The 23,808-nt window shown below is 43.5% G+C and overlaps 2 protein-coding genes across 3 annotated transcripts in view; one reads left to right on the top strand and one right to left on the bottom strand.

The window, feature by feature from the left end:
• CLSTN3 (calsyntenin 3) overlaps window positions 1-8,356 on the top strand; it is a 32,389-nt gene extending 24,033 nt beyond the window's left edge. For both annotated transcript variants that reach the window (XM_063294656.1, XM_063294655.1), the window contains 5 exons: window positions 1,240-1,410; window positions 3,012-3,157; window positions 3,267-3,402; window positions 7,080-7,297; window positions 7,378-8,356. In XM_063294656.1, the coding sequence (XP_063150726.1) occupies window positions 1,240-1,410; window positions 3,012-3,157; window positions 3,267-3,402; window positions 7,080-7,297; window positions 7,378-7,545 (839 nt within the window). In that variant the 3' untranslated portion in view covers window positions 7,546-8,356. The remainder of the gene's footprint in view (window positions 1-1,239; window positions 1,411-3,011; window positions 3,158-3,266; window positions 3,403-7,079; window positions 7,298-7,377) is intronic.
• Window positions 8,357-9,298: 942 nt separating this feature from the next.
• Window positions 9,299-21,063, bottom strand: LOC134491124 (solute carrier family 25 member 36-A-like). Its single transcript, XM_063294662.1, has 7 exons — window positions 20,825-21,063; window positions 14,953-15,129; window positions 14,721-14,798; window positions 14,404-14,504; window positions 11,851-11,917; window positions 10,612-10,895; window positions 9,299-10,508 (listed from the first exon to the last, which is right to left on the bottom strand). Exons 1-7 carry the CDS (start codon window positions 20,905-20,907, stop codon window positions 10,312-10,314), a joined length of 987 nt encoding a protein of 328 aa, XP_063150732.1. The 5' UTR covers window positions 20,908-21,063; the 3' UTR covers window positions 9,299-10,311.
• Window positions 21,064-23,808: the final 2,745 nt, after the last annotated feature.

Below are 23,808 nucleotides of genomic sequence, written 5' to 3'. Positions count from 1 at the left end.
AAAGAGAAAACAATTTTGCTGGAAGACAACCAAACTCTTTTTGGCTTTGGAGGGTCACAGGATTGTAGCAGTGGTGCAGTGATGCCATTGAATGAGTTGGAAGAACTGTTTTTGCTTGGGGTGATGTTTTACTTAAAACAACTGTGTTAATCCTACCAGAAGCTTAACATATCTATTTGTAGTTTAGTTAAAAAAACCATAACATTGCACAGTTGAAAATCAACTGGGCCTCCAAATTTTATAGGAGTGATCATGGAAGGTTCTCAGGACCACAAAATATAGCTGGGGAATGATGAAGTACTTGGGTTGCCCATGATCAATTTAGTGTAATGGTGGGTGTCTAATAGATCATAGTTAACCAAACAGTACGCTGGTCTATGACCGAAATAAAACTGATTGATTGGTTAACCAAACAGTGGTTTAGTGAAATATATAAACTAAGCCTATGCTTTCCTTCCCACTTAGAGGAGAAAGAAGGATGGAAGCAGAGAATAGCAGAAGGCTATGAAGCACAGTGAACTTACTGTTAAGCTTAACAATAGCACAAGGGAAGTGAGGAGAGAGCCACAAGGCAAGATGTGAAATTAATGGGTGCTTAAATTAAGAAAAAGAAAGGGAGGGCGGGGGAGCAGCAAAGAGAACACAGCAATAGGAAATCTTTTGAGTGATCCAGTCATATTACAAAGAAGCACTTTTTAGTGTAAAACTTTTAAACTGATATATTGATACATTAATAGTCATGCTGGACTTGCCAAAGCATGGAAGAGTGCTTACTGTTTATATAGTGCATTTTATGATTGTTGTGATACTGATCCTTACAATAAGATGATTATCTCCAGATTGCAGTTGACTTACATAAAGAGGAAGTTAAAGCTTTGAAACAGCAGCTTGCATAAAACCAGCCATTGTTTGCCTGCAGTGGTTTAGCTAAGTCTATTTTGATTATCTTGGTAACTTCAGAGGTGGCAAGTTTTGCTTGTTCTGCTTGTAAAACTACTTGAAATTAAAAACTGATTAATCATGTTTTCATCAGAACCTTTATTTTGATACTTAAAACATTTTATTCTGCCCTTTGGTTAATAAAATACAATTTGCCTGCAGTATCTAACATGGACTTCCAGTGCAAACGCACACACACACCAGCTTTTTATAAAGCTAAAATAATGCTCTGATTTTTTTACCTCAATATGACAATTACATATTGTTCCTACCTTTCCTCATAACTTTTCTTCCTTGCAGTGGCAGATACACGAATGTCGGATGAGATTGTTCACAACCTGGATGGTTGTGAGATCTCCCTGATTGGAGAAGAACTAGATCCAGAGCGAGAATATCTGTTCTTGGATGGAGCCTCCCTCCAGCAGCGAGGCCTGGAGCTCATCAATACTTCAGCCTACCTCACTGTAACAGGTAAGCATCTTCTGAATGGTCCTTTCTTTTCTGGCACCTTTCGTCTCCTTTGTGTCAAAATCCAGAAATGCTCAAATTCCCGGCACTAAAACTCTTGTTCTGCCAGCTACCAGCTATTGCATATACACGGTCAAACTAGCAGCGATAGTAGCATATCCTTGTTTTAAAGCTGTATCTGTCCCAATCATCTAGACAAAGAGATAATGATATATATGATATATGATATATATCATATATCGTTACACTATATTATATTATACAGATTATATATTGTTAATGCAAATAAATTGTATTGACGGGGTAGATGTAAAAAGTCTCTCTCTCCTGTACTATTTTCTCCGTAGCTTAGCTCCAGTACCGTAATGGTTTGGAAATAAACCATTAAGGGAAATTCCATTTTAGGGTGGTAGGCAATGGGAAGGAGGTAACCAAATCTATCATATTCCAAATGCCACCACAACTACCTTTTATTTTGTATTAATAGTTATCTCTTAATGCTCTGCTCAGACATTAGTACTGTATGGCAATGGCAATGCAGAGAAAGGACCTTTAGCACCATTTGCAGTACTGAGAATGTCAGCTGGGTGGTACAGTCCTGCCTTCACAGTCGGAGTGCTCTAACGTTCTGATGTTCTCTGATGTTCTCAAAGCTCAGCTAACAAAGGATCACCAGGATAGAAATCAGGGGGAAGTTTTCATTTCTTACTCTTCTCCTTGAGGCATTTGGATTTCTTCCTAAGTGCCTTAGGCCTTGAAAGCCATACTGGACGTTCTGTGGAGCAATCAGTGGAAACATTGCCCTGATATTAATGCTGTCTCTCTTTGTCTTTGCACAGCTGCTTTGCTTATTGGCTTGTCCACAAGCCTGATTTCTGAGCTGGTACCCATGCCTGCAGGGCTTTCTCTCTCTTTACCTTACGTCTCTTCCAGCTTCATCTCCTCTTAAGCCCAGGAGCCTTCTTTCAGTTTTCTGATTAGAAGTTTTTCCAGTTGCTTCCATAAGACTAAAATGCTTTTTTTTTCATTCAGCACCTAAAAGTCACAATTAACTCAAAACAGTAATAAAATCAGTCTTGGGGAGAAATGGAGTACTGAGGGAAAATAGCATTAAAAGGATGGGTTTAGGTGGCATCATGTGCAGCTTCTGAGAAAGCTAAAGTGATCGGATAAAAAAATAGTTGTAGATTGGCTGCATGGATCACTTCCTGCTGCTCTAGATGCTAGTTTATGAGATAAACAACCTAAATTTCTCTGCCCTGGGAAATGTGAACAGAGGAGCAGAATGGAAAAGTAGTGGCAAGGTAAAGGTTAAGTAGCCCTCTTTCTGTATTCTCCATCACTGATAGTATTTTGTGGTGACACACCAGGCATTTTCTTCATCTTTATTTGTAAGTTAAGTTTAGTTAGCCTTTTTTCTCTCTCTCTCATTCTCTCTCTCTCTTTCCCCTCTCCCAAGATTCCAGGCAGTTTACAAATATAATATACAGTAAAATATAATAACACCTCATGATACACAGAACAGAAAAACAGTCAAGTCTGGACATGGCCCACTTGCCATCCTTTTTCCCACCCAAGTCTTGATATTCTTTTCCCACATGTAGGTGTGGAGAGCATAGCTGTGTATGAAGAGATCCTTCATCAGGTCTCCTATTGTATCCGCCGTGGGGCAGCCCTTTATGAAAGGAAGTTCCGTCTTTCTTGCACTGAGATGAACGGGCGTTACTCTAGCAACGAGTTCACTGTTGAGGTAAGTCTCACAAGAGAGTATGTGATGCTCAAAGCTCTTGTGAATAACTGAAGTAAGTAGAACCAGTTGGATATGAAATAATTTGAACTTCATCAATTTCTCTCTACAGGTGAATGTTGTTCATAATATGAATCGAGGTGCTCACCCCAACCACATTATGAGTGGCCAGCAATTCACTCATCGAGGCCACCATCTGCCTCCAGAGCTTTCTGGGCACAGCCTGGCTAATGTCCACCGTAATTCCAGTATGTATTGGTTGATATACTAAATACAGACTATGAAACGATAGCAAGAGAAGACAAGTTAGCCCATACAATTTTAGGGCCCAAACAGATGAGACCTAGCAGACTTCAAATGGATTCCTCCACATACTTTTCTTCAGAACAATTGTAGCAAAGGAGAGGGAAGACACAGGAGGTTTGTAAGTCGAGAAAGAATCCTTCAAGAGAGTGTCTTACATTCATTGTGAGGAAAAAATTAAGCCCAATGTAGAGGTAAAATGAGGCCAATTTGCCCAGATTTCAGGAAGAACCAATAACTGCATTTAGAATATATTTGAGCAAAACTGCATTGCTGTGATTAATCCTTGGGTCTGGTGATTGGAGAGAAGAGACTTCTTGCCATCATGGAGGTTTTGCCATAAAACATAGGTTGTTTTAGTGGCACCAAAGTCACCTAAATGGTTATCAAAATCATCTATGGCTTTCTCTCTCTCTCTTTTTTTTTTTTTGCAATTCTTGCTTAGCAGTTTAAAAACCCTTCATAACCTTGAGGTTGAACTGTCATGAGAAGTACAGAGCCCAACACTGAGGAGAAGGAACCATGTTTCTTGCAGTGATAGTTGGGTGCCTCAAGAAAGAGGGACCCTGAACAATGAGAAAGCAAAGGTTTTTATAGAGGTTGAGGGCTGCAATCCTAGGGATGTGATTTGCTGGCCAGTTTAGGGAAGCTAGGCAGGTCCTTGCCCCTGGACCTGGGTTTATTTCTATTGTTAGGCAAAACTGCCCTTTCAGGAGTAGCAGCAGAGTTGGGGAAGCAGAGGAGGGGATGGAATGTTGAGGTCATCAGGCTGATGGAGCGTGGGGTTTTTCACCTTGTTACTGCGTTGGAATTCCCTTATTAGAGCTGTCTTTGGGCTGGGCTGTTGGCTGGTGAGGTGGGTCCTATTTGTTGGTTAGGTGGGCTTACAGGGGGGCTTTCTCTGGGGCTAAATGATAGGGTTAGGCAAAGAGAGGAGCTGGGTTTGTCCCTGGTCATGTCCAAAAGACAGGGAGGCAAAAAGGGTGCAGCCTCCATTTTAATTATTTAATTTAATTTAATTTAATAATTTAATTTAATATTTTAATTTAATTTAATTTAATAATTTAATTTATTTTATTTATTATTTGTGCCTTTGAGTCAGTTTTTGACTCCTGGAGACTGATTGGGCTAGCCTCTGCATTTTTCTTTGCCAGGTTTTTCGGAAGTGGCTTGCCCTTGCCTGTTTCCTAGGACTCAGAGAGAGGGACTGGCCCAAGGTCACACAGCAGGCTTCATGCCCAAGGCAGGCTAGAACTCACGGCCTCCCAGTTTCTAGCCTGGTGCCTTAACCACACCCCCGAACTGCTCTTTTGCTACATTTGATTTTATTGTAAACTGCCCAGAGTCCCCTTCTTGGGAGAGATGGGCGGTGATAGAAATTTGAAATATTTATTTTCTCCATCACAGAACTACTGTAGCACTTCCTGCCCTGTATCCCTTTGAAGACAGGATTGCCTGACCCTTATAAACTTTTATCGACTTGGGTGAAGATAGACATAACCATTTGGGAGAGTGAAGGCAATCCAGAAATGCCCTCACCACATTCAGTCCAAACATAATTTTTCTCTCCAGGGATGGACTCAGAAATACAATTCTGCAAGTTTGTAGTACCCAGCAGTGAAGGGCAGTAGTGATCTGCAGCTGTGGTAATGGTGAAACTTCCCCAACCCTACAACAGTGGAAGGGCAAAGTTCAGTGAATAAGCTCATGCAAATTCATGCAAATTCAATCTCCTAGTGCTGAGCCCCTGGAGATCTGCTGCTAATCAATGCAGACAATAACTGAGATAGTCCAATGGCTGGATTTAATGTATTTCTTATTTACTAATGTTACGAACTGGGGCCTCTGACAGCCCCAATTCTGGCAGTACTTTGACACTATTAAGTAGCCTTCTGTAGCGACTGGGAGCACTTTTGCACAGGGACTGATTTGCTTGGGAATGAAGAACAAAATACAAGCTTTCTGTATAGAAGAGGGGGAGAAGGAGAGAGAAGGAAAAAGACTTGCCTTTTGTCATGATCACCGTTGCGATGATTATGTCAGCGCAACGGCGCACATAACAATACAAGGAAAAGGGGCCGAGGGATTAAAGGATAAGCAACTGACTAACAAAAAAAAGCAACAGACACCGGCAACAAGGTCACGACTCCAGCCGGAAAAGCCGATAGAAAGACACAAGGTTGCAAAGAGAGAAACTGACAACGCCCGAACACGAGGCACGCCCGGAACTGTCAAAACAATCACGGACATTATCGCCGGGCTTAAACTCATCACGGGCCGGAGGAAGATTAAGAAGACGCCCGGGGCACCAGCAGGGGCCCCGCGACCCCTCACCCACCGGCAACAGTACACTCGGGGCTCGGGGCTCACGCAGAGCAAGGAGGGGTGGAGCGCTGACCGGCGCGGGCTATTTAAATCCCGTCCCGGCGCGCTCCATTCACTCTCAGCTTTTCAATGGGCACTGCATTCTATGCTTAAATAAAACCAGAGCCTAACTCTCCGAATTAGCGTCTGTGTTTTATTGAGTAGCAGGCAGAGCCTGACACCTTTCCTTTGCAGCACTGGAATGTGTTAGCACTCAGCTCTGATCCTTGAAGATTGGCATTAGAAGGATCCCCCACCAGTTGGGAGATGGGGGTCCCTATCAATACAGGTAGTCCTCATTTAGCAACAATTGGGACCAGCAACTCAATCGTTAACTTGCTAAGTGAAACCGTGCTTATGATCTTTCTTACTTTGCTTTACAGAGCTGTGAAGGTCGTAAATGTGAGGACTGGTCGCAAAGTTACTTTTTCATCACTGTCGTAACTGTGCTTAGTTGCTAAATGAGGGCTACCTCTAACTGTTTACCAGTTTCCTTTAGCTGGGTCTTCTCAGTGTGCTGTTTGGCTTCCGGAAGCCACAATTCTTCTGGATGAAATTCAATCTGGATGGATTCAGACCTGTTCAAAGGATGGCCATTGGTATTCTGCACCTTTGGACCCAGCTGATTAGGTGAAACTGTCTGGCTCTTCTGGGCTGTGAAATCCAAACTCAACAGGATTACTTCAGTACTCATGCTTTCAAAGCCTAGGAAGATTACATATTGGAGGAGTTAAGTTCAGTCCTCTATGGTCCAGCAGTTTCCTTGAAGCTGTACTCAGTAGAGGGCCAGTATCACCAACTCAGTGGAGGGCCGCAGCAGATCTCTGCTTAAGTGGGGGTCACACTGAGTGGATTCAGATCCAGTTTGTGAGGGTGGTTTGGCCTCAGATACTTCAAAGTGGTTCCTAAGTAAAATTGGGAGAAGGGAAATTGATCCCTTCCTTGCCCACTATTTTTTCCACACTTGCTTACAAGCAACTGTACCATGAAAGGCTTTAAGCAGTTCTGCCGACATTTCATTGTTGTTAGCAATACTTTCCATTTACCTTCACTTTCCAGAATATTTGGCTGTAACATAGCGATTGAGCCTTTGTACTTACTGATTTGAGGGTTTTTTGTATATCCATGCCCTATCTTTTACATTTTCATTCTCTAGTAGATATTTGCCTCCTGCAAAGAGTTGCTTATGCATTATGTATGACCAAAAAAAGAAGTGCCCACCAAACATGATTTGGGTTCTCTCTTCTCTTGTCTGCAGTGGTCCCTGGTGCTGCTACTATAATCATTGTGGTGTGCGTCGGCTTCCTAGCACTGATGGTAATCCTGGGTGTGCTGCGTATCCATTCCCTGCACAGGCGAGGGAGTGAACGTGAGGGCACCGGGGAGTCTGCAGGAAGCCAGGGAAATGCCGGGGCCAAGGAGAACGAGATGTTCTGGGATGACTCTGCTCTCACCATTATTGTCAACCCCATGGAGGTGAGTGAACCAAGAGATGGAGAGGTGGGAAGAGGCCATGTTTAACTTTGCTCGGTCCCTGCATCCTTTCTCTTCAACAGTCATACCAGAGCTGCCAGGAGAGAGGAGCAGAGGCCGATGAATCCAAAACCAGGGAAGCAGCTGAAGAGGAAGACAGCAGTGATTCTGAATCACCAGACAGCCTCGCCAGTGATGCCATCGACGAGCGGCGTTTCGTGGGCAAGCATGATGCCTCTTGTCGCTACTAGAGGGATATAATGGATGGGGTAAAAGCAGACCACCACCAAAAGGTCCTGCTTAGATTTAATATTTGGGGATAAGGCCCGTTTCTACACATTTTCTCTATCCACATATTACCCCACCTTCCTCCTGTTTTCTCCACTGTTTGCACAGTGGACTGGCAAGGACACAGAGTTTCAGTGCACGAGGCAAAAGACCTAATTGACACCTTTTCCCACTAAATCACCATTGGGTTCAATCTTCAAGGAAGTTCCTTAGCCAAAGCTCACGGAACAAATGGGAGCTCTGCGAGAGCATTACTATATATTTTGTCCTATGTCAGCAATTAATTTTGCTCTGGTTCTGCTCTGCCTTTTGAAGTTACTGCTTCCCTTGGCCCAAAGTGTATCCATTTTGATCCTGATTGAAAGCAATCGAACAGCAGGGCTCAGAAGAAGAGCCCTTCTCTCTTCCCAGATTCCTGGTTCCTCTCAACTTGCAAACTTCTTGCTTGGATTGGTGGGGCAGGGCCCCCTAACTCAATTCCCAATTTAGGATCACCACACTTGAGATGGAGAAAATGAATTGGCATGCTATGTAACCGAAACAGAAATGAGAGGGAAGCAGGGAGGGACCACACATGGGGTACATCAGAATTCCCAAAATACTATATATATAATATATTGTATATTTTTTCAATGTTGTTGTTTGAGATTCTTGTTTGATGCAAAGAAACAAAAAACCCTGCAGCTTGTGTCGCTTTGTAAAATTGTCAATAATATTCAAGCAAATGAAGGAAAAATGATATGGAAAAGGGAATGGAACAAATTTTAAAATAAAAAGAATTTTAAAAATGTTATGCTTTGGATTTTGGAGCTTTCTTCTTCAAAAACAAGGAGCTTTGTTGTCTTGCTCCTATCTAGTGCAGCAAAAAGAGGGCAAAGGGATACAAGTCAGCAAAGTGTTTTGTTCACAGCAGGCCTCTTCAGAAGTTTCCTCTGCCTAAATTCTGTGAATTGCAGAATTTATTGGGCAGGCATAAGAGTAAAACATGCAGAAGGCCCAAAGTCAGACCTTTAGGGAAGCTGGAGCCACATCTGGTGAACAAGACTTCTGTCAAGGAGCTGGTAATCTAAGTTGGGGTTTTCAAACATTTTCAGGCTATGGAACCCATTCATTAATATGTATCTTGATGATCAGCTCTTTGACAGAAGCCATCTTGTTCACCAGGTAGAGGGGTGTGTGTGTGTGTGTGTCCCAGAACCCAATCAAGAGGCAAAGCTCTAGGGGTGGAAAATTTGCAGTGTTCAAGTGAACTTTTCTTTTTATCTTTTCTTTGGTCTCTCAGGGAACTCCATCAAGTTCTTGCAGAACCCTAGGGTTCCATGGAACGCAGTTTGAAAAACCCTGTTCTCTGTGTTGCTCCAGAATTGGGTAGTGCCTATGGGGGAATGAAAGGTTCCTACAGGGAGGACAGTGTAAGTCTCAGGGGAAGACCCAGGGGAACCTTGGAGGGGCTTAGCTAAAGAGGTCAGTCTGCATTCCTGAGAATTAAGACTGGAAATGCTTGGGAGTCTTCTAATTTTTTACAGGTGGAAATTCCTAGGACAGAGCTTGCTTCTGTGGATGCTGCCTGAAATAGTCAAGGGGGAGGCTCGTTCCCATCCATTTCTCTTTATTCATTTATTATAAATAAATATCAAGAGTTGCATAGTTGTGGCGGGATAAAAAACCCAATCTATCAATCGTCTTAGCATAAGGGCCTGGTCTCATTTCTTAAAGTATGATACAGTGTGTTTTGATAAATGAGCGAAATCTCAAAACTGCAGTTTTATTCTTTTTGGGTTTTTTGCATTTTTTTAAGCTCACAGAGCCAGAAATCCATGCAGAAGCTTTCCACTTATGTGCTAGATTCTGACTTCAGGATATTCTCCTCACCAACATTGTACAGCTCTCTCCCACATGGAGAATTTTGCATACTAGTTGCCAGCATATTGTTTTCTTCTCCACTTGCTTTTTCTTTTACCCTCCTGTTAGGGAGGTAAAATCTACAAATCAAGAAATGTAAACAAAGCCCCAGAAGATAAATAGAAAGGTAGTCCATGAATAATGTATTTCAGGAGACTTACTTTCTGGTCCTTAATGTCACTATGTTGCTTATTGACAGGGAGAAAGACATGAACGTGAATTGGGAGGGCACAAGTACCCCACCTACCTTCAGAGGATAAGCAACTTGCTATTCTTGTGGGCTAAGAGGAGAAATATTGCTGTAAAGTTCTGATCATTGGCCGATACTGATGGAGAGCTCAAATTTGGGATTAAAATTACTACTCTTCCAATAAAATGTCCTAATTTTCTTTTTACTGCTTTTCTTAAAAACTCTGTATTGTCCCAGATTAGCTCCGGCCCTAGGAAGTGCACAGCATAACACTTTCAGTGCACCAAACCGCATGATGAGTATGCTGACCTCCTGGCCTGCGGGACCCTGGAAGTATCCAGCAGAGAGAGGTTTTCTTCAAACCACATTTCTGCATAGTAAATTCCACATCTATCCAAGTTTGTGACCTGTGCTCCCTCCTTTGTCCATGTAAGCGTATGATAAAGGCCCAAAGCAGTTGAAGATGTCTTTCACTTATCCAGTCTTCAAAACCATGTATTATGGAAGGCTCCTGAGTTTCTAGGCTTTTCTTGCAACGCTTACTATGCTGTAAGGGAATGGGGAAGTGTACCCATCAAAGCACCATACCCTTAAAAGCCTTTAACAGCTTCAGCCACCTGGCAAGAATGGGAAAGTATCACATTTTGGTTGCCAAGTGAATAATCAGCTCATAGGTAACCATAACGATCACAGCGTTGGGGATCTGACGAAGGAGATGAGCTGAAAGCCCACGATAAAGAGCTAAAGGGCCTTCTTCTCTGGCCACAAGCTGCAGAGTTTGCACAAAGGAGCGGTAGCGACGTCCCTCCTCACGTAGCCGTGTCCGAACCACCTCTGCGGAGAACAAATAAAACAGAAAAAGAGTGTAAGGATGGCAAGGAGCTCTCCTTGGGGTCAGATGGGTTCAAAGGGGAGGATGGAGCTCAGAGCAACTCACCATGTGGATAGGCAATGCACGAAGCACATGTTTTGGAGACAGCCGCTGCTGCCATCAGCCCACAGAAATCTTGGCTGTTGGGTGATACGATAACCGCTGGAGTCAGGAGCAGCTGATGTTCCCTGAGTCGCTGCTTCAAAGCCTCATAAAGCACAAAGTGGATCACAGTTTCAGTGACACCAGCATAGGAGGCAGTGACCCCGCGGTAAAAGCCTCGCAGGCCTTCTGTATAGTAGACGCGCATGGCACACTGAAGGCCACTGGTACACCTCTCATTTCTGCCCCTGAAAGAAAGAAGGAAGGAAAGATTTGGCCTCCTACTGCCAATATCACCGGCTATGCTTTTTCAATACTAAAAAATGGGTATCTAATGTTGCAGCTAAAACTTGAATTCAAAAACCTACATTCTGCAACCTGTTTAACTAATGCAAATCAAGCAATTTTAAACAAATAAACCCTTTCTACAGTTTTTACTGTTTTACATAATGTGGATTTGTTTGCAGACCTCAGGAGACTCTGTGTCATGTTCACTGATTCAATGTAGTTTATACATAGTAACGTTTCACATGCCATGGCGCTGACGCGCGTTTCTGTTTGGGAAGGGGCTGCTGTGAGACCTTGTACCAAGCTCTGTATGTGAAATCAGGACAATGGAATGTGTTTGGGTTATGTTATCTGAACAAGGCCTTTTCCCACAGACCATCAGAAACTGTTAGGAGCACCTGGGATTGTGAACTTGAGAAGATTCTACGGGGGGAGGGATTTCATTTGCACCAAGGGTTTTTAGTTTGAATTTGGCGCGCTTTCATCATTCTCAGCTTTCTCTGTGATCCTGCATACTATTCTTTAATAAATCAGGTATCTTTGAATTCCTGCTCATGAGTCTGATAGTGTTTTAGAACAGGCAACCATTACACTCTGTAAGGACTGAAATTTTACCTTTTGACAACGCAAAATATTATCCAGTACCTTGGGCTTCTGAAATGCCCCAAGCATTTAAGCATTTATTTGTAACTTTAAGGAAAATGAAAAAAAAAATAGTTGGGGTTCCTAGGGCTCTGAATGTTGTGCTTTAAGTGTAAGATAGTCTATTGGTACTCTGATTAGTGTGACAGCTGACAAATCTCCCGCCTTTCCTATTTGCAGTTAGTCATTTTAAAAGCTGGTTTTCTATGATGCCTGGAAATGATCCAGGCAATGCAGGTGACTCAGAACAGGTGTACTCCCTGTTGCCCTTACCTGGCCTCCAGTTGCATCCTGGTCTTCACTAACCAGATGGGATTGGTCAAAGTGGCGGATGTGACGCCTGCAAGGAGCAGATGAAGAAAAATCAAAGGGACCAGCATGAAACTTAGAGGACTACAGCAGAGACTAGAGATGCTCAAAATGTTCAGCCTTAAATCATCCATTTCGAATGTTCTGAGCATGAAACAAAATGCAAGAGTTACAAGAGGTACCATTTTGAGTGTTCTGAGCACTGCAATTGGGCTGCCCTGTTGTGTGGACCATTTTTCTTTTCAGTTTCTTCCCCAGCCTAATCGAATCACAGCAGGAACCAGTCCTGACCATGCTGCTCTGGATGGACTGATGTAGGAGTGGAACGTCAAAAGACACACAAGTGCATGGCCAGAGAGAAGACAACTGTGTGGTTACCAGTCTCCCTGGTAAGTTACTGCTTTTTTATATATATGGAGTTCAAATGGGTGAAGGGGTGAGTTCCATGTCAGCTGTGCTATGCTTTATTTTCCAATGCAAAGGTGTGTGTACACCTACACACATTCTAGTTTGGTTCATAAAGTTGTACATGTTTATACAGTATCCAATGTTCAGTGCAATGTTGGTTTGTTAAGCTACAATACAGACGTGCACTTTGCATGCTCTTATATTTTGCTGTAATGTTATTCATGCTTCCAGGAAGCACCAGTGGCTCTTTTTTATGCACCCATCAACCATCCTTATACACAAGCAAAAACTTAAGAGACAAATGCCACCTTCGCTTTTGTTGGACTTGTATCAGCAGCTAGGCTGATATAAAGCAGCAGTAACTTTGGAAAATTGCCCAAGATTTTTTTAAAAACAAAAATTCAAAACATTAAGAATTATAGGAGAGATGTACTACTTCAAGGGAATGTTCAAAAAAATTAGCTGTTCTCTTTGTCCTATAATGTTTGCCAACATTACTTTTTTTAAGTGATTGAAAAAAAGCCTCTTTCTATGCTTTGGGGGAGAGGGGTGATAATCTAAACAAACTTTTTAGTATTTAGTCTTTTTATTTGGTATGTACTTATATCTAAGTACAGTACAACAGGTATTTGTTGAAAGCTGAGTCATATTCTGAGAGCAGAGGCATGCTTTCATTATCTCCTATACAGCTTTATTTTAATATTTTTAAAACATTTAAAATCATGCCTTTGACCCAGCTTTTTGCAATTTCAGTAGCAAGTAGTACTCAGCATCAACTATCACGCCACCTCAATTTAAAACTAGGATGATAAACAAGGGAGCAGCAACAAGGAAGTTCCCATACTTTTCTTATCTGGAACATTCAAAATGTTTTGTTCTGGAGGAACAACTTGAAACTGTCACTCCAGTATTTTGAATGGGATTCCTCTGAATTAAGGTTGAAACAAAAACAGTTTTGATTTCCTGCTTTTCCCTAGAGGACACTTACTAGCCTAGTAATCAATTCCAATCAATTATTTGGAGTTATTCCTGACAAAGTGATATGTTTTCAAATACAGTTAATTTCAGTGGGAGGAAATTTCAGACAACTCAGATTTTTGCTTCAGTCTTCCTTTGTTGACAGTCACTCACTGCCTGTGTCTGACTTCAGTTTTTGGCATTTGTAGCAGAAAAAAAAAGCCATTAAGTTGCTGCAAAGATAAAAAGTTATCTAGAAAAGAAAAATGTGTGTATTTGTGTGGAAATACTGGTATATTGTTACTAACATATAATGGCAATCATTCTATGTCATAGTATAAAGTGCAGCGTTGTGCCATGTATTTGTATGAATGGACATGAAAGACTCACTCAGAGCAGGCCAAAGAGACAGCTTTTGCTCAGAAGCTTTGCTTGGGAAGATTTCAGCTTACTCAGCATCAGGAAAAGTCACAGGATTGAGGAAGATACCAGAAAAGATGGTTCCCAAGCAATAGATCCCATGACAAATGGAGGAAGCAGCCTGGTGGATAAGACCCTGGAGGTGCATGAAAAGTACCAAGATGGAATTGGCCAAGCTTTGATGGCTTGGTCAAGCCTTGTTGAAAGGTATAAAAATGTTTGGACCCATCCCACAGAGGGAGCATTTTGTATTAGTGTCTCACCATGATTCTTCTGGAACTCAGACCTGGCCTGACCTGCCAGACTTTAAGTTGGGAAGTTATGAAGCTTCTCAAATATACAAATACAACATGTTCCTTGTTTAATTCTGACTGTTATGATATACCAGCCTTTCTCAACTAGGGTTCTGTGGAAACCTAAGATTCTGTGAGAGGTTGCTAGGAATTCCATGAAAGATCATGATGGGGGAATTTTTACATGTCACAACTCAGCTGCCAGTCTGCAGTTTTGCTCTTGTTGTAAAGGCTGTAAAACATGGATTGCGTAGGTTAGAAATTAATTGGTTTGTGAAGTCCCCTAAGACCTGAAAATTATTTCATAGGCTCCTCCAGAGTAAAAAGGTTAAAGGCTGGCATATACTGATGTATATACTGATCTTTCACTAAAGCTTAAGGCACTCAATGATTAGTGACATAAGCAACCCATATTTGTATGTATGGGATATTAATTTACCTGCACAAGCCGCTGAAATCATGTGAACTTTCTTGGACTCTGGCATAAGCACTGTGTTGAGTCTCTCCTTAGCTCCTGAATATGCAGCAAAATAAATGGCCCTAGAAGAAGAAAGGGGAAATTGGATCTCAAAAAACTAAGCAAGGTTGGATTTGGATGGCAAACCAAGAAAAGGCTGTAAGTTCTTTAAAGTCCATCGATGCCATGCATCAAGAGGACTTGGACCCTCTGACCATATAGGTGCTTACAATGAGGAACTTTGTAAAGTTAAGCTTGGATCATTAGAGATAACTCCCTGCCCCATAAACCGATTTTACCTGGAAGGAGCAACCCCAATAAGATTAGGTCCTAGGCCTCGAAACAGGGAGCGGACGCCTTCCTTCTCTAGAATGATTCTGCGTAAGAAAGAAATAGATGAGTTCATTACTCTCTCTCCTTTCTTTCAGGGTGGGGGAGGAGCTGATGAGAATATGAAAAGGGACATTTCTGCAAACATCAGACAACGGTTCCCAAGTAGCACAGGACTGTTCTCCTGCCACTGTTCATCACCTTAGTAGTTCAAGGAACCCGATCCTGGGGAGTCCTGGGCGGACAAATGTTCCATTCACTCCTTGCAACTGCACTGCAGGTAGGCAAAGGGGCCTCGGGGCCAAGGTGGAGGACTGCAGGCGGGTCTTCACCACCTCCAGGGGGCAAGTCAGAATGGCTCCTGCTGTTCCACCAAATCTGTGGGAAGAGAGAGAAGAAATGCACAGTCAGCACCTTTCACCGATTAAGGATCAGACAGTCTTGAGTTTATTAACTCAAACTTGTCAGAGAAGCAAAATGGGCTGGGACTTTTGATTGAGTGTCTATTTAGGGGCAAAAATGTATCTGCTGTCTGATATGTCTGGCAGAAAATTTAGTCATTGATTGTTTGGTATATTATCCAAAAGAACAATAAACTTCAGCCAACAAAGGTAATCTTTAAATGATGATGATGATGATGATGATTTTCATGATTATTAAAAAAACATTGCAAAAGTAGGAGTATGTGTGACTATGTCCACCAGGACTAACACAGCAGCTCTCAGCACTTTAATCCCTACCCTGCCTCCTTATTTTCCCCATGGTATGCAATAAGCGTCACACGTACAGATTTGCAGTTGATTAACAGGCTGACGTCTTGGCTCCTGTTGTTCCAAGCAGATGCCGGCGGGGTGGGGGGGACCCAAACCCCTGAACTTTGCATCTAGAAATTGCTCAACATGCTTTGTTTTGCTGCCTGCATGTCTTGCCACAGCTTGCAGGATTCCTGCTACCATGCACTTTGGCAAGTGTTCTCTACCCCAGTAACTAAGCAGATAGAGCTGAAATCACTAGCCCTAAAAACAACCTTCCCTTTGTTCGATCCTTGGCCATAGATACTATGGAACTGATGGTGCTCGGGCAATAGGGCAGCTTTTGCTATCTTATTTATGTATGAATATTTATTTATATCCCAAATTACCTTCTACTACTCAAGATGGCATACACAATGCTCCCTCCTCTTATTTTCCTCACAACAACATCTCTGTGAAGTAGGTTGGGCTGAGAGAGAGACTGGCCCAAAGTCACCCAGCCGGCTTCCAGGCCAAAGGAAAGACAGGAACTCACAGTCTCCCAGTTCCTAGTCCAGCACCTCAATCACAACACCAAACTGTATCTTGTGATTTACTGGTTGCAAAAAAATTCTAAGAAAAAGCCTCGCTGACTAGCAATTGGATAGGTTTCACATTCAACTGCCTTTGTTTATAAAAAACCCATACTATTTGCCAGGTTTAGAAACTACTTTCTGGTGCCTGTTTATACAACTCTCTTTTCTACTTAACTATAGTTTGGGCTTCTATAATTGCTGAATATTTCTTAACACTCTAAAGTGAAGATAAAAGACCCAGTCACTGAGCCCTTGCTAACGCTCACATGTCTATGGCAGGATGGGGACTCTTGCCGGTTCTCTGACCCTCCTCTCTTCCTTGCAGTCATCTGCCCCCATTCTAGCAGCAGAATGGCAAGGAGAAGGAAGAGCAGCAGCAGTAGTAGCAGCCTCCATTAAGCTGGCCTCTGCAAGCTGGCTCCAGAGAGACAAGGGAATGGCAAGAAGATGTGGTCGCATGGAATGAAATCTGGACCACACTGTTAATGAGTAAGGAATGAGTGGCCAGTCATGGAGCAAAGAGTAACAACACTGGTAGGGTCAAGGAGGTGAAATAACCTACTGGATTGAAGAACACTGGAACCTAAGCAAAGCCTTTCAGGAGAGGCAGCCTGCATTTAGGTGAGATGAGGGCCAAGAGGGCATAATGCCCAAGAAGGGGACAGGGAAAATCTCACTGAAGGCCCAGAGAAGGACACCAAGGGCAAGAGAGAAATGATGTCCTTTGTGAAAAAAAGGAAAGCCTGCATCCATGAAATGGCAAATTAGCTATATTCTTTTTCTAATGTATTCTCTTAGAACATGCACTTCCATGAGCAGAATGAAACAAGGAAGACTAGACAAAAGGGTTTTAGGGCGAAAGGCTTAACAGCGGCATACTTCACCACTACTGATTCTGATTTCTTACCATTTCATGTGTACAGAATCTAAAGAGACACAGGAGGCATTGCTTTGATCCAAGGACTGTAAGAAGGATGTGATTCACAGGTTTGGCAGGGCACACATCTGTATATATAGCTAGCAACATGTGAATAAAGGAAAAGGATTATAATCCATCCGATTATTTTTGGCTGGACAAGTTCCTAACCTGTGTTTTAATTAACCTAGGAAACCAGAAGTGATGCCAGCAGTGCTCTTTTTCTTTCTGATATAGCAACATAAGGCAAAAAGCAGTGGGCTAATTTCCAGTGTCATCAACACTGAATATTGCACAAGGCAGCAGTTTGGACAGAGATTGTGTCAAGTCCAAAAGGTAGCTCTAAGACAGATAACAGAAAAATCAACTTGGAATCTTGTGGAAAGATAGAGAATGGGTAGAAAACAGATCATCCTAGTAAACCCCTTTTGAAATCTGTAATAATTTAATTAGTCTGAGGCACCTGAATTAGCCTTAACCAGGACAGTAGCACAATGCAGACATCAAAAAACAATTCACTGTAAAGCCCTAGAGGAGCAGCTACGTTAACTTATTACAGCAAAACCAGCAAAAGCACCGAAGAATGTAAGGTTTGGAAGAGGTCTTAGAGATCATGTAGTCCCATCCTGTCTAGTGCAAAAATCCACTACTAGAGAATCTAAAATGGATAACCATCCAGCATCTGATTAAATACTTCCAGGGAAGGAATTCCTGGAATAATACCTTTGTTACTCTATAAAGTGTCACAGCATTCTTTGTTGTTTTCCTCAGTATAAAGGGAAGTTATACTGGGAGTTTATAATTACTGGGATTACTGGGCATTACTGGTTGTTTTTTTCCTTTAATTTGAAATATGCTCAAAAGATAGTGGTGACAAGTCAGATATCGGCCAGCACAAAGCATAGAGAGCAGCAAGATATCAGTGCAGCATTTCAACAGATGTATGATCAACCACTAGAGAAGAAACAGAGCCCATGGACTCATCCACACAGCCACTTTGCCATGCTTTCCTCTCAAGAGCTGTGGGAAATCATTTCAGCATAAATCACCCTTCCCCCACAATATGCCATTAATGTGCATTCTCAGTAGGGTTCTGCTGTGCTGCTGTCTGTTCAGCTCTACTACATGACACTGTAAGGCAAGGGATAGGTAGTGCTTCCAGTCCTACCCAAAGTCACCAACCACAGGAAAATCTGCCACCAATTGCCACACAGAACACGTGTTGGGCTACGCCGATAAGTTCCAACCAAACAACTTTTGCCTTAATATTTTGCCAAAAGGTGATTGACCTATCAAACGTAGATGACTGCAAAGGGTGTGAGTTTTCTATGTCTCTTGGATGCCATCTAGGTATTGTCAGGATTTGTGCAGCCCGGATGCAAAATCAGTGTTGTGGCAGAACTGGATTTCAAGAACTGGAGTTCAGTGTGGCTCTAGTTGTAAGGCAACAGCCCGTCAACCTTTCAAGGTAGACTAGACTAGGAAACCAAAGTCATGCAGGCCAATACTATTTTTATTGTAAAGTAACAGTGACAGAATCCTGCAAGTCTGAATGTGCTTCCCCCCTCCCTCCCTTTACCTTTATGTGAACTAGGAAGGGGCTTGTCTGAGACATTTACTTATGTTACTTCCTTGGCCCAAGCCCAGGCCCCTTTTATCTGACCACAGCAGCTCTTCCTCCTGTCACTCAAGGCCGTTCCCTCTTCCCTCTACACAGCCACTATTTAGTCAATACATATTCCCTTTAAAATGCAGCAAATGAAAATGCAGAAGTTAGGGTTCCTGTCACTCTCTCAGCCAAAACAACACTGCGCTTTTTTTTTAAACAGAAGAGCATTCAGTCCTTTAAGTCTTCATCTGAGTCATGATTATCTAGAAATAAATTAACTGCCTCATCCATAGTTTGTAATAATGAGGTCTGTGACATGTTCCCACGTTGACTCCTGACTCTGCCTGTCAGTCAGTTTATTACAGTCTTAGAGCAGTACAAGCAATGTGTCCATGAGTGCCCTTTGAGTACAGAAAGATCTCTGCCTTAGTCTCCTCTCATCAGGTTCACCCGCTTTAATTTATAACACAGAATTTGTAAACTCCCCTGGAAGCATTGCTGATCATAGACATCTTTTAAATAGAAATATATGCATCTTTTACAGAAATGCATAAAAATAAAGCAGAGGAACAATTTCCTCAGAATGCAGTAGCACATGAATACGGACACCATGGTAACAGTTTCCACCAGACAGAATCATTTCTATAGCAGAAAAATCTGAATTATAAATTGGTCACTGGTGGTTGTTTACAGGGCTGCTTGCTGGGAGATACTGAAATACAGTTATTTGTACTCTTCTTACCCAAACCTCCTCTTTCCTCTGCTCAAATGGCAGAATTTAGAGAGAAGATGATGGAAAACATGAATGAGCTATCAAGGAGTTCCCTCTGTTTATGTTTGGCTTTCACTGATAAAAGCTGGTAACCTGTCTTTGGGGATCAAATCTTCTTCAATCCTTGTGATAGTTCTAATAGCAATGTTGCCCCCAGAATAGCAGAGGCACGGTGGATCAGAAGAATAAAAATGGACAGCGGCTTGGAAGCTGGAATGGCGTGATTCACTGCAACAAACTTTCCAGCAATCATACTGGAAACTCAGGCTGCAAAGAATGGCAACTGATATTCACTCTAAGCCAGTGTTTTTCAAACTTGGCAACTGAAGATGTGTGGACTTCAACTCCCAGAATTCCCCAACCAGCATGCTGAGACCCATCTGTCTTTCTGTTCCTGTCCTGCTAAATCTTGCCCTGTACTTGCCTTGGAAGACATTAACATTTCTGAGCATTCATATGCACTAGACTTTTTTTTTTTGAGCTTCAGGGCCATTCCCAGCCTCTCTAAAGATGAAAACATATGCAGTTCTGAAGAACTGTCAGAGGTACAAATGACCATCTTCAGGAGGCTAATAAAACAGCCCATCAGCAGAGAATAGGTTAAGGCAGGGGAGAGTCACAGGAGGGAGGTGTACACTGACTTAATAGCCAATCCTTGTCCAGACCTTAGTCACACCCACATCACCGGTGCAGTTTTAAACCTGCTCCAAGTTGGGCAAAATAAATTTCTATTGATTTCAAAAGTGGTGGAGAAGGAGTGGGCACTTGAAAAGCCACCCACGTGTTGATGGCAGTATGTCTGGTCTCCTTCCCTAAATAGCCTATAATTGTGGCTAGAAAAGCAGGAGGAAAAAGGATGTCCCTGGCTAGAAAAAGCTTTTGGAAGATTCCGCACCATTTAGTCCAATCTCTGCCACTTGGGTAGGGAAGAACGAAAATTCTGGGAGCTGTAGCTTCCGGTTCATTTTTAACTCTCATCTCACTAATGGAGAAGCTTGTGTGCAACAAATGCTAAGCCAGCTATAACGGAAGCTGAGCAGCAATGGACATAAGGAAGCAACTGACCCTGATCTGAGTTCCGCTTCCACACTGTCCAAGGAAAAATATCTGGAGCACAAACTGACTAAAGTCCTTGCAACTTTCTCGCCGTTACTAAAACTTATACGTCACTGGTTCACAGGGGCACACCGCCCAGCCAAAATTTAGCAATATTTAAGAGTGGTCTTCACAATCCCCGCCATGCTTTTAAAGAGGAGATGCCTAGGACTGCCAGGGCCACCTAGCCGGCACGCACGTGCTTTGGCTCTGCCCGAACACGCCGCTCCTGCCATCCCATACGCCTGCGCTCTGCTGCGGCAAACGCCACTGAGCCCACAGGGGTGGGCTTCGGTTCCACACGCGCAGGATCCCCGCGACGGGTCCTGCACAGACGCTCGCAGGCTCACTCACCCGCCTGCCATGAGATGCAGAGTCGTGCTGTGGCGAGGCATCCCTCCTGACGGTCCCAGGCTGGGCTCCCGCCGAAGAGTCATTCCGTCTACCTCGGGGCGGGCTGGCTTCCGATGCAGGTTCCTTTTCTGCACCCGACAAGGCCCGGCTCCTCTTTGGGGCCACGCTGGTCTTCGGGCCCTGGCGGGACCCCCTGTCTGGTACTGGTACTGCCGGGGATACGGACTTTCTCGCGCGTTGGCCGAGGGAGTGCCGCGGTCCCGCCTTGCCCGGGTGACGCAGGACCGGCGCCTCCTCTCTGAGCAAATCGAAGCGAACTTTCAGCAGCACGGCTCCACTTCCTCCGTGCACGTCCGAGCTTCTGCTACTCAGGGTGCCACTAGCCACCGTAATAAGAGATGGAGGCACTCGGAGGAGGAGAGCCTCCATTCAGGTCTGCTTGGGATGCCACCGGTTGGCGGAATTGCTTTTTCCCCGCCAGGTGATTCGAGGCAAAAAAAAGGGCAAGTTGTCGGTGCTTAGTTGCACCTTCCTTACGTAATAATCCAAAAAATGCTAGAGCAGGAGCGCTACTGCAGGATCCTGCAGCTGGGGGTGGGAGGAGTGGCAGGTTGAGGTACCTGTTCTCCCCTTTTTCTCCCTGGTTAAATGATATGGCCTGGCTGGCTCAGACGAGGAAACTACTGTATTTGAAGCCGGCTTGTGCATGATTGTGATTGGCAGTTGTCCAGAGACCCCAGCTCCGCCTCTTGATTGCAAAATATGTCTGCTCAAACTGCTTTACGGTAGCTGAACTCCCGCTAGTAGGATTTTTCTTATGTTGCTGAGCTGGGATACAATAGTGCCTTTAACAGGAATGGTCTCTTACCTGTTTGACTTCAAGGGGGCAAAGGGGAGAGAGTCAAATATCAGGAGATGCATTTAATGTAAATAAATCGATAAAGATGGTTTATGGAGGTAGGATGGGATTTTTATTTCTTTTTGGTAGGCAAAGAAATCAAGAGAAGAGGTGGTAGAGACACAGTTTTAATATAAAGTCAGTTTTATGGCTTGGAGGCAAGGAGAGGGGTAGGATTTTAATTTAATTTTGGGTAGAATCAACAGTGGGAGGGTAGTATAGTTCTATTAAACATTTACTGTTATATGTGTCACCCAGTCCAGTCCGTAAAATTTGAACACATGCTCCTAAAAGTTGTAAAAAAAAAAATGGAAAACCTACGTGCAGATCTTCAGTTGGCTAAATTATTTGTAAAAGACAGATCATCCCTCGTGCATTTTCAAATTGTTTCCCAAAATAGGGAGCTGCCTAGCTCAGTGTTTCTCAACCTTGACAACTTTAAGATGTGTGGACTTCAACTCCCAGAAGTCTCCAGCCAGCATGGGGCTGGGGAATTCTGGAAGTTGAAGTCCACACATCTTAAAGTTGCCAAGGTTGAGAAACACTGGCCTCGCTGAAGCAGTGTTAACAGTTCCAAGTAGTAACTGCTGTTTATCTCACTTAGCATCAATTTTATTTTATTTGTATTTATTTATTTTCTATCCCACCTTTATTATTTTTGTAAATAACTCAAGGTGGCGAACATACCTAATACTCCTTCCTCCTCCGCCTATTTTCCCCACAACCATCACCCTGTGAGGTGAGTTGGGCTGAGAGAGAGGGACTGGCCCAAGGTCACCCAGCCGGCTTCGTGCCTAAGGCAGGACTAGAGCTCACAGTCTCCTGGTTTCTAGCCTGGTGCCTTAACCCCTAGACCAAACTTATATCCACAGTTTGTGCCATAAATGTAAGGCTGACCTTGTTCCATTCATTATCCAACTGTTAATGAGGATAACGTCCAGTACAAAAATGCACATTTAATAAACATTTACAATATTAACTAAAAAATGTCTGCAGACTGGTTAATGTGGCTAAGCCTCCCTTCCCAAGACTTGTGGACTAACTTCAGGCCTGAGTAACTGGGCTGGGTGTGAGAGTGTCATGTTCACCGTTTCAATGTGCATTGTACATCGTAACATTTCGCATGTCACGTTTTGTCAGGTTGCTGACGCGTGCTCTGTTTGGGAGGGGCTGTACGGACTCCTTCTGCTGGGTTTGTTATCTGTATTTAGTGGAATGGAATGTGTTTGGGTTATCCAGTGTGTTCAAGATTTTCTTCCCAGGAGATCAGCAGAAACTGTTACAGCACCTGCGGTGGGGAATTTGAAACGGTTGGGTGAGGGGAGGGATTACGTTTGCACCGAGGGTTTTTAGTTTGTATTTGGTGCGCTTTTGCTCATTCTCAGCTTTCTTTGTATTTGCACACTATTCTTAAATAAACCAGATTTTATTCAAGCTCTCGCTTGTGAGTCTGAGTATATTAGGATAGGCAATCATTACATAAAGCTGAGAATCTCAAAGTTTTACCGTTAGCCCCTTTCCAGATGTAATCTTGTGAGGGAGTAGAGCTAGCAATGACCGAACCCAAACCCAAGACCAGTGGAAGTGAGGAGGCAAGCGACGGGGTGCCCGATTCCATGGTTAGGAGAACAGAGAGGAAGCCTACTCCAGAACCATCATGGGGACAGGAGGGTTCGAGTTCCAGCCTGGAGGAAGAGGAGGTTGGAGAAAGAAGAGCACCCGAAACCACCAGAGAGTCGCCAGGCGAGCTGATCACCTGGGATGAGGCGCAGGGACCCCTACCAGGGACGTTCAGGACATCCTGGAAGCAGCGGTACCCGTTATCCCCAACCGTCGTCAGGACGGAGGGGAAGCAGCCAGACAGACGAGGGAAGGAGGACTCCCAAACCCCTGAGAGGCTAAGGGTAGTGGAGGCAAAATTGGAGTCGATGGAGTATATGTTTAAGAAAATGTCAATGGCATGGGGGCCCCAGGTGAGGAGCGAAGGGGAATCAAGTGCCAGGTACTCGTCCCCTTCCCCCCCCCTTGGCAGCACCACCGCTGGAGAGAGGCAGGAGACAGAACAGGGCTGAGCCAAGACCTCATA

The sequence above is a fragment of the Candoia aspera genome, chromosome 2 (assembly GCF_035149785.1).
Source record: "Candoia aspera isolate rCanAsp1 chromosome 2, rCanAsp1.hap2, whole genome shotgun sequence".
Classification (NCBI taxonomy): domain Eukaryota; kingdom Metazoa; phylum Chordata; class Lepidosauria; order Squamata; family Boidae; genus Candoia; species Candoia aspera.
Note: the sequence above shows the minus strand (reverse complement) of the source record. Positions and strands in the feature narration are given on the sequence as shown.

What these genes read in the sequence shown, in the direction of transcription:
- LOC134491124 (XM_063294662.1), bottom strand. Translation starts at nt 20,907, where the DNA reads ATGACTCTTCGGCGGGAGCCCAGCCTGGGACCGTCAGGAGGGATGCCT. An exon ending in GGGTTCCTTGAACTACTAAG is followed by an intron (nt 14,799 to 14,952) that starts GTGATGAACAGT and finishes TTTCTTACGCAG; the next exon opens with AATCATTCTAGAGAAGGAAG. An exon ending in AGGATGCAACTGGAGGCCAG is followed by an intron (nt 10,896 to 11,850) that starts GTAAGGGCAACA and finishes TCTTTCTTTCAG; the next exon opens with GGGCAGAAATGAGAGGTGTA.